Source organism: Colobus angolensis, unplaced genomic scaffold (assembly GCF_000951035.1).
Source record: "Colobus angolensis palliatus isolate OR3802 unplaced genomic scaffold, Cang.pa_1.0 Scaffold336, whole genome shotgun sequence".
In the NCBI taxonomy this organism is placed as follows: Eukaryota; Metazoa; Chordata; class Mammalia; order Primates; family Cercopithecidae; genus Colobus; species Colobus angolensis.
In genome coordinates this window covers 91,064-101,686 of record NW_012116666.1, presented here as the reverse complement: position 1 = coordinate 101,686, position 10,623 = coordinate 91,064, and the positions used below count along the sequence as shown (strand labels likewise).

The window sequence follows — 10,623 nt, the reverse complement described above, 5'->3', positions numbered from 1 at the left end:
TAAGGCTTCTCTCCTGAGTGTATTCTCTTGTGCACAACGAAGTATGACTTATTAGTATAGCCTCGCCCACACTCCTTGCACACAAAAGGCTTCTCCCCTGAATGTGCCTTCAAGTGCTTGTTGTATGAGGACTTATCATTAAACCTTCGCCCACACTCCTGGCATTCATAAGGCTTCTCTCCTGTGTGTGTTCTCTCATGCACAGTGAGGTATGACTTACTGGTGTAGCCTCGTCCACACACCTTGCACAGAAAAGGCTTCTCTCCTGAGTGTGTCCTCTGGTGTCTGAGGAGATTTGCCTTGAGGCTGAAGCCTCGCCCACACTCACTGCATACATAGGACTTCTCTCCTGTGTGTGTCTTCTGGTGCAAGAGATATGCTGACTCATTTCTAAAGCCCTGGTGACACTCCCTGCATGTAAAAAGTTTCTGCCTGGAATGTGCTTTTTTGTGTATGATTACTATCGTCTTCTGGCTGAAGTCTTGCCCATGCTCTGCACATCTGAATGCTCCCCATCTTGAATTTTCTATTCCTTTCAATACTTTGTCTATTTCTGTAGGATTTTCCCTCTGGCCTTGACTAGACTCTATTTCCACTACACTGTTCCTCCTCCTTGAGCTTACTGCATGTCTTAGGGGTGGGCTGGACAATGCCATGGGCTTAGAGCTTTTTTCTTTCTCTTGACCTTCAGCTGTGTCACTCTGGAAGCTTTGATCAGAAAATTGTAGTTGCTGTTGCCTCTGATGTGCAAGTCCAAGATTCTTGGGCCGCAGGACATGTTCTGCATATATTCCTGGAGAACAGACCAACAATGAGACTGAATCGGTAATGAAAAGTCTTCTATCAAAGAAAAACCTAGGACCTAATTGCTTTACTGCTTAATTCTAGTAAACTCATAAAGAACAACAAATATCAATTCTTCTCAAACTATTCCAACAAATTGAAGCGGGGCGGGGAGGAATTCTTCCTAACTCATTCTACAAGACCAGCATTATCCTGATACCAAAACCAGACAAGAACACAGCAGAAACAGAGAACTACAGGCTAATATCCCTGATGACGCTAAATGGAAAAATCTTCAACAAAATACTAGCAAACCCAATCCAATAACACAGAAAAGATAATACACCATGACCAAATGAGATTTATGCTAGGTATGCAATCATGATCCAACGTACACAAATCAATACTTGTGATACATCACATCAACAGAGTGAAGGAGCAAAAGACGTATGATCATCTCAACAGATACAGAAAAGGATTTCATACAATTCAAAAGCCCATTATGATAAAACACTTTTGTTTTTTTGAGACAGGGTCTCACTCTGTTGCCCAGGCTGGAGTGCAGTGGCATGATCATGGCTCACTGCGGCCTCAACCTCCCAGGCTTACACGATCCTCTCACCTTAACTTCCCGAATAGCTGGACTCCAGGTGCCTGCCTGTAGTCAAGCCACAGGTGCCATTGCCTGGCTAATTTCTGTATTTTTTGTAGAGATGGGATTTCACCATGTTGTCCAGGAAAAGTACTCCAAAACTTGTCAGATATATGATTATATGAGCTTTCCTACATCATCTGTATAATTTCTAATTTTTCTGATCACTCAGATAATGAGAGTTAAGTTTGCTGATTCTGTAAATTTACAGGGTAACTTACAATGGTGTTATTTTGGCACTACCCACATACACCCCACCTTCTCATACCTGCACTGAACCAGCTTTGTCATTCTGCCAGTAACCTCACTTATGAGTTAAATAAAATCCTAACATGTACTCCCATTACATTAAACATTCACACTTTCAGAAGTCAGTGGTAGACAAGAAGCCTTTTATTTTAATAAACTGACACACAAATCAGCAAGCAATTAATATGGGGGCGAGAGAAGGGAGTTGATAATGGACTGAACGTTAGCATCCCCCCCAAATTCGTATGTTGATACCTTAACCTCCAATGTGATGGTATTTGGAGGTGGAGTTGTTGGGAGATAAACAGGTTTAGTTGAGATCATGGGGTGAGCCCATGAGAGGACACAGCAAGAAAGGTGGCAGCCTGCAAGCCAGGATGGGGACCCTCACAATGAAGCAAAGGTGCCAGCACCTTCACCTTGGAATTCCCAGATTCTAAAACTATAAGAAATAAATGTCTGTTGTTTAAGCCTCCTAGTCTATGATATTTTGTCATTTCTATGATATTTGAGATGACTAAGAAAGGAGTCTCTTCTCACCTATGCACACTGAGGGAGTGGCACCGATCATAAATCCAAAAGCAGAGACCTCATGCCCATGAAAACTCAGACCAGCTCCAAATTTCTCAGTGGATGCCCCCACATTTTTTATGGGGTGGTGGGAAGCAAGGAATGGGAAAGAACTCCACAGTCTGTATGAACCTACTTTTTTTGGAAACAATAGGACAAAGTCAACAACAATAACCATAAAAAAAAAATCAACCTGCTAATTTTCTGACAGAGAGTATACTCTGTAATTCCACTTATAAGAAGTTCTAAGATAGGTGAAATTAAGGCATATTGAACAAAATCCGAATAGTGATTTTCTCTGGTGGATGTGGGGGCATGAAATGACTGGAAAAAGGCGTAAGAGCACTTCTGGGGTGAGAGTAATTGTTATGTGTTGTCATAGGGTCCAGAGTACATACAGTTATGCATGTCAAAGCTCACTGAATGTTACACTTAAGATTTATGCATCTTATATAAATCCTAAGAAGAACCACAAAGAAACATTATACTACTGCTTATTGACATGCACACTGAAGTGTTTATCAGTAAAGGATAATGATGTCTACAATATTAAAGAGCATCAAAAGGAAGATGGACTTATGGATGGAGAGAGCAATGTACAGTTGGATAAGTAAGTGATAAAGAATATGGAGCACAAAGCTAAATGCTGACTGTAGGTGGTAGATTGACAGGTGTTCATTCTATAAGCCTTTCAACTTTTTAGTATCCACTAAAATATAATTGTTCAACATTTGCTTCACAAAAAAATGCTGGAGGAAAGAAAGTATTATAGGATGTAAACTCAAAATATACATGCCATGAAATAAGGAAAGTTAAATGAGCATTACAGTCATCAAAAATATCTTAGGAACTAATATTAATATTAAATGAAATAGATTATAATATAGTAACTATTATGTTTTACAGATGAAATATGATGACCAGGATTTGCTTCAAAATAATCCAGGAATGGGAGATGAGGGTGAAAGTACAGAGGACACAAGATTCCCTGTGAGCCAATAAAATTATAATAATTCTAACCCTGCATGTATTTAATAGTAGGCTGAAATATATAAAGTAAGTCCTACAAAACTTAGTAGATATAGAACAATCCACTATGAATATAGAAGATGTAAAAACCATCTTTTCAAGTGTTGGATAGTTCAAACTGCCCTCCCTAAAAAAAATCTATAAAGACACAGAAGAGTTAAATAACAACAACAAAAGTCTTTATATGTAATTGGCCAAGCATGGTGGCTCAGTCTGTAATCCCAGCACTTTGGGAGGCCGAGGTGGGTGGATCACCTGAGGTCAGGAGTTCAAAACCAGCCTGGCCAAGGCTAAGACAGGAGAATTGCTTGAACCTGGGGGGCGGAGGTTCCAGGGAGCCAAGATCGTGTCACTGCACTCCAGTCTGGGTTACAAGAGTGAAACTCCGTCTCAAAAAAATAAAAAACAAAAAAACTTTGTATCTTTAAATCTTTGTATCTTTATAAGCTTGATCTAGGACGGGTTTCTTAAACAAGACATAAAAGAGACTTCCAAGTACTCGAGGAGAACTGCAGCTAAGTAAGGCTAAATCTGTCCACACATTCACTAAGTACGATACGAAGGTCAATAGAAACAGATGACCCTGAAACCGACACGTAACAAGACAGAGAAATTTATCATTGTTATAAGCAGAAAACTTAACATCACTTTTTAGCAGTCTCCTGTGGTCCCACTGTGAGGAGTATGGGAAGCCAGTAAAATAGCATGAAAAGAGAAGAGTGGAACACAGGGCCTAACTGTGAACTAAAACTGCTCCAAGAGAGAACAAGTCCACCCTAGAGGCAAGAATCATCATCATCATCATCATCATCATGAGTCCTGATGAACCACTGCAGTGACTACGGGGACTTAAGTGGGTGCACAATTCTAGACCACAGCCCCACTCAGGCAGTACTTCTGGGGGAAATGGGGGAAGGAGGAAGGTGAAGTGACCTCTGGCAACAGTAATACTGCTTAAAACATTAAAAGACAAGGAAAAAAGGTATGGGAATGGAAGAAGAATAACAGACAGAGGTTTTAAGAAGCTAAAATAGAACTTAAACAAATTTACAAGAAAAGAACAAACCCCATCAAAAAATAGGCAAAGGATATGAACAGACACTTCTCAGAAGAAGACATTTATGCAGCCAACAAACTTAGAAAAAATGCTCATCATCACTGGTCATTAGAGAAATGCAAATCAAAACCGTAATGAGATACCATCTCATGCCAGTTAGAATGGCAATCATTAAAAAGTCAGGAAACAACAGATGCTGGAGAGGATGTGGAGAAATAGGAACACTTTTACACTGTCAGTGGGAGTGTAAATTAGTTCAACCATTGTGGAAGACAGTGTGGCGATTCCTCAAGGATCTAGAACTAGAAATATCATTTGACCCAGCAATCCCATTACTGGGTATATACCCAAAGGATTACAAATCATTCTAGTATAAAGACACAGACACATGTATGTTTATTGCAGCACTGTTCACAATAGCAAAGTCTTGGAACTAACCCAAATGCCCATCAATGATAGACCAGATAAAGAAAATGTGGCACATATATACCATGGAATACTATGTGGCTATAAAAAAGGATGAGTTCATGTCCTTTTCAGGAACATGGATGAAACTGGAAACCATCTTTCTCAGCAGAGTCACACAAGAAGAAAAAAATCAAACACTATATGTTCTCACTCATAAGTGGGAGTTGAACCATGAGAACACATGGACACAGGGATGGGAACATTATACACTGGGGAATGTTGGGGGTTAGGGGGCAGGGGGAGGGATAGCATTAGGAGAAATACCTAATGTAAATGATGAGTTGATGGGTGTAGCAAACCAACATGGCACATGTATACCTAGGTAACAAACCTGCATGTTGTGCACATGTACCCCAGAACTTAAATTAAAAAAAAAAAAGAAAATCAGTATATAGAAGAATGAGATCCAAATTATGTCAAAAAATTTATATTTACTTATACGGAAAAATAATTAAAAAACAAAACAAAACAAAAAGAAGCTAACATAGGAATACCCTGACAGTGTCAGGAAGGGGCGATAGACTTAGGCTTGCAGTCAGGCAGTCACGAGGAAAGTCACAAATGAGGAGACTGAGTGGGAGAAAGAAGCCTAGCAAATAGGGGGAGAGGAGGCTTCCTGGGAGAAGGGGTCCAGGGGCCCCAAGAGAACCCCTCACTCAGCAAGGACTGAAAGGAAGGCAGGGCCAGGTGGTCTGAAGAGCAGCCAAGGACAGAGCCAAGGACAGGGTCTATCGCCCCTTCCTGACACTGTCAGGGTATTCCTATGTTAGCTTCTTTTTGTTTTGTTTTGTTTTTTAATTATTTTTCCGTATAAGTAAATATAAATTTTTTGACATAATTTGGATCTCATTCTTCTATATACTGATTTTCTTTTTAATTTAAGTTCTGGGGTACATGTGCACAACATGCAGGTTTGTTACCTAGGTATACATGTGCCATGTTGGTTTGCTACACCCAGGCCAGGACAGCTTCCAGGTCCCCTGGCCTCAGAGAAGCCTCCTCCCTCCTGAAAGGCTGAGTGCCTTGTGCTCTGTCTGCCCTGTCTATCCCCTCACCTGCACGGGGGACTGGCCGGCATCTTCTCTCTTCTCCCCAGGGCGCTTCCCCTTGCTCTAGCCGCCTGATGAGTTCTGGTTTAGAATGGAGAATTCCTGCTCACAGGGAAAAAAACCATGAGGTGACTCCTGGTTGTAGGCTCCAGGGGCCATTTGCTGGAGCCACCCAGGGCAGGAAGGGAGGGAGACTCAGAGGGGGAAGGCTCAGGAGGACCCTGTCTACCAGGCTCAGAGTACGCACCCCCAGGGGGAGCCGCAGGGTGGGGAAAGAGGCCTGCAGGTGCCCAGTGGCAGTCAGTATGAAACTTTACCAAAGGTAGACCTTCCTCAGGGGAACAGAGAAAACAACATTCTTGTCTCTGAACCTAACCCTATGGCAACATCAGAGGCACCACAGGTCAAATGTTAGGCTCGAGGGAAGCCACGCTTACCTAGTGAGACCAGGTGGCTGTAGTTCTCCAGTGTCACCTCCCTGTACAGGGCTCTCTGAGCAGGATTCAGCAGCCTCCATTCCTTCTGGGTGAAATCCACAGTGACATCCCCAAATGCCAAGAAAGCCTGTAACACAAAACCCAGGCATGCTCACCAGGGACAGTGTTGCACTCAGGCAGTTGGAGGATTCCAGGTTCTGCCACCTGTGCCTGGAGTTCCAAGACCTCCGTCTCTGCCTGGCCCCAGTATTTATGGTGCTAGGTAGTCTTAATGGGGCTTCCTAGAAGCACAGACAGTTTCAACTGCATGGAGCTTTAAACCTAGGCAGGGAGAAGAGGAAAACTCAAAAAATTAAATAACAGTGTTTCCTACAAACATATGAACAGTAAATAACACACTACTAAAGTTTTACGGTACCCTTAGCCATGTTCTGAGTTAGATACTCCATGAATTTCTAAATGAGCAAGACACAGCTCTCATGGATCTTCTGATAAAATGACAACCAATCATTTGGGACCCGCGCTGGAACATGTAAATCTCCACTACAGGATCCCAGAATTCAGATCCAGGTTAGATCTGATTTCTACCAAAAATCCAGTGCTGTATAGGGCAGTCTGAGCACATCTGAATTAGTGGATGGAGCACTTTTGAAAGAGCCCTTCTCACAGTACATCTGTTCTGCAACTACGCACGTGACCAGTTTGGCATCTCTGTAGGTGCCTGATGAATTTAAATTCCATTTGTGGCCAGGCACGGTGGCTTGTGCCTGTAATCCCAGCACTCTGACAGGCTGAGGTGGGCGGATGACTTGAGGTCAGGAGTTTGAGACCAGCCTGGCCAACACGGTGAAACCCTGTCTCTACTAAAAATATAAATATTAGCCGGGTGTGGTGGTGCATGGCTGTAATCTCAGGTGCTTGGGAGGCTGAGGCAGGAGAATTGCTTGAACCTGGGAGGAGGTTACAGTGAGCTGAGATTGTGCCACAGCACTACAGCCTGGGCGACAGAGCAAGACTCTGTCTCATAAATAAATAATCAATTCGTGAAGCTCATCAGACTACTAGACTCATGAGTCAGAAAGCCTCTCCTTTGACCCTTAACTGTCAATCCCTATTTCCCCCAGCACTGATCTATAAACTCAAAAGAAAAACCGAGAAAACCGCAGACAGCTTAAAGACCGAGTTCGGCTCCTCACGCTGGCGTCCAGGCCTCTGTCCTCGGGAGGGTCAGAGGTAGCCAGCAGTCTTTAGGAATAATCAGATGACAGGGGCCAATGAGGGAGGTAGGTGGGAGCTATCTTAGCAGTTTAGGCCACGCTGTGAGGAGTCTGCAGGAAGTGGCAGAGCTATGGGAGGTGGCAATCCTACACTGTCAAACCGTGAGGACCCTGGTGAGCTTGGGCATCTGTGGCCAATTGACAGTGCAGGCTCAGCACAGGGCAGTGACTGCTCCTCAGAGACGTAGCCGATCCAGGGCTGTAGGTGCAATCTCCTAGTTTGGTAATGCTGAAAGCCCATCTAACCATCCAACATGCTGTCTGCCAAACCAGAGATATTCAGGTCCCCTGTATGACTCTGCACCTCCACTAGAACACACAGAAAATCAGCTGTGGCTACCCCAAGCCAGCACCTGGCAGACTTCTGAGTTGGGAGCCTAAGGGACCACAGTCCACTCCTGCACCCACTTCTAGGCCATGCTTCTCACAGCTGTTCCAGGCAGTGGCCATGCATTTTAAGGACATCAAGGCAAGCCCCTTCCGATCCAGGCGCTCCTCTGATGGCCCACTATGGCCTGAAGACTGCTGGCCTGGCTGAGCCTCCCAAGGCTATACTTGGTCTCCGACACTTCCATGCAATTTTATCCCCCTCTCCTCACTGGAGTCTGATGAGGCTCCAGTCATCCCCTTTTCTCTCTTGCAGGCCTTTCCTCTAACATGAACCCAGCCCATCTCATTGCATCTTGGGATCTGCTTCTCCTAGGACCTGGATTCATCCACCAGCCATCTGTGAGAATGTTGACTGCTAAAACCCTTCCTCCCTGCAGTCGAGCAGTCTGCCCAGTGGCAGCCTGAGACTGAGCACACTTCTGCCTCTTCCCCATCTCCTGTACTTGCCATATCTCTCGCAACTGCCCAGGGAGCCCCTCCCACTGGAGGCCTTTGTGACCTCCCTCTCTGCCCTACCCTTCATTGACACCAACCCAACATCATCACTGGACACCTGAGTGTAGAGATTCCTGTCTTTGGCTGTAAATGCTCCCTGGGTGTTGTACACCCATCACTACTTGATAAGTGACACCCACAGGCCAATCACCTGCTGGAGGACGCCAGAAAAGACAGATCACTCCCCAGGAGCGGTGCTGGCCTTGGTCCTGTGCTAACAATGTGACTGCTAGGGCCAGTGAAGGAAACGGGCCCATCCTGTGACAGTAAGAAGGACAGTTCTGGGAAGTCTCACCTGTCTCCTGGCTCCTTGGGGTCCCATGACTGTCTTCCTGCTCTCCATGTAGAAGGGAAGCTTGCAGATGGCTGATCTGTGGGAGGAGAGAAGTCAGAGGGTGGCTGGGTGCAGCTGCCCTCCCCACATGTGACACAGGCCTGATTCCAATACCAACTGGGGACCTGGGGAGCGCACATCTGCACAATCCCCCTGTGGGGGTCTGGCCAAAAGGTCTAGGGAGCCAGGCTCCCTGCAAATCCAGGACAAACTCATCTGGGAGTGAAAACCCTGTGTCCCAGGAGCTGGGTGAGATTTGTTGCTTACATCACTGAGGGGCTAAAAGGATGTGCAACACCTGCAGATGAGGTCTTGAGTTTAAGGTTAGGGCTCAGAGTTGCAGGTGTTCTTTGCATTGGACAGAACACACAAAAGCTGTCTGCCTCTTCTAGCCTCTGTCTCCCTGGGTTTAAAGTCAGGATAATCACAGGGGCAGACAAACTTGAGAAGGCCACAGGCAGATGGCATTGGCAGTTATTAAGTACTGCACAACACCAAAGCCTTTAACAAATTAATAGCATGGGGAGTGTGAGCCTTCAGGAATAAAAGTCCTCAGACACGTGGTCAATCTAAGGCAATGAGATCCAATGCAATTTGGATCCTGATTGCAACAAAAAATACGTGAGGAGTTTTAGCAGCCAGTGAAATCTGAACACTAATTGGATATTAGATTATCAAACATTAATTTTGTTGTTATAAAAATATTTTGGGTTTTAAAAGCATGAGCCCTTCCTTGTATACAAACTTTCGGAACATTCACGAGTGAAAATGATGCCTGGATGTGCTTAAACACCCCTTTTCACCCTCAAAAGTCAATTGAGCATTATTGGCCACACTTGATAATTTTTAGAACTGAATAATGTGTACAGGGTTCATTGTACTATTTTCTCTGAATTTGTGGAAAATAATTCCAGTAGAAATACAGGAAAGAATTGTAAATTAAAGTGGTGGGTACAATGATTTCATTAGAGTATTCACTATACTTTTAAGTGAATGTTTTGATAAAAAAAAGTAAAAGTAAAAACAGACATACAGGGGTGAAAAAAAGGAAATGTGAAGGAACAAAGATGCTATCATGTGGTGATTATGATGAACACAGCATACATCTACTGGCCAGCAACTTTGAGACAGAAGAAGTGAACAAATACTATGGTGTTATGAAAGGAAAATAAAACTAGGGACCCCAGTCCACTATGCCAAAAGGAAAACATGTAAGAAGCTGCCTTTTCTTTTGTTCCAAAGGAGAAAGCTACAGATAAAAGGTTAAGTATCTCCATAGTAGCTACTCTATGCACACCTTATCTTACGTAAAGTGCTGATTTACTGAGTGTGAGATGAATACATAACTGACTATTCTACCTGCTCCTTTTCTCTTGCCACAGGTGGATTACCACACCCTCCCTCTTTCCCCTCCAGCCTACTTTTCCCTTTTAAACAATGAAGCTCTCAAACTCATCTTTGGGGAAAGCCACTGACCTCTCTCTGGGGTATGTGCTCAACCTTGGCAAAATAAACATGTATTAGCACATCAAAAAGCTTATCCACCATAATCAAGTGGGCTTCATCCCTGAGATGCAAGGCTGGTTCAACATACGCAAATCAATAAATGTAATCCAACATATAAACAGAACCAAAGACAAAAACCACATGATTATCTCAATAGATGCAGAAAAGGCCTCTGACAAAATTCAACAGCCCTTCATGCTAAAAACTCTCAATAAATTCGGTATTGATGGAACGTATCAAAATAATAAGAGCTATTTATGACAAACCCACAGCCAATATCATACTGAATGGGCAAAAACTGGAAGCATTCCCTTTGAAAACTGGCAC

The 10,623-nt window shown here is 43.8% G+C and overlaps 1 protein-coding gene and 1 long non-coding RNA gene across 3 annotated transcripts in view; one reads left to right on the top strand and one right to left on the bottom strand.

Annotated features, from left to right (window-relative positions):
- LOC105519000 overlaps nucleotides 1-1,521 on the top strand; it is a 7,555-nt gene extending 6,034 nt beyond the window's left edge. The window contains exon 3 of the long non-coding RNA XR_001002909.1: nucleotides 692-1,521. This is a non-coding gene — a long non-coding RNA (uncharacterized LOC105519000). The remainder of the gene's footprint in view (nucleotides 1-691) is intronic.
- ZNF337 (zinc finger protein 337) overlaps nucleotides 1-10,623 on the bottom strand; it is a 32,825-nt gene that overhangs the window by 3,768 nt on the left and 18,434 nt on the right. For both annotated transcript variants that reach the window (XM_011952166.1, XM_011952167.1), the window contains exons 2-5: nucleotides 8,752-8,827; nucleotides 6,295-6,421; nucleotides 5,864-5,959; nucleotides 62-793 (exon numbers count right to left, since the gene is read on the bottom strand). In XM_011952166.1, the coding sequence (XP_011807556.1) occupies nucleotides 62-793; nucleotides 5,864-5,959; nucleotides 6,295-6,421; nucleotides 8,752-8,799 (1,003 nt within the window). In that variant the 5' untranslated portion in view covers nucleotides 8,800-8,827. The remainder of the gene's footprint in view (nucleotides 1-61; nucleotides 794-5,863; nucleotides 5,960-6,294; nucleotides 6,422-8,751; nucleotides 8,828-10,623) is intronic.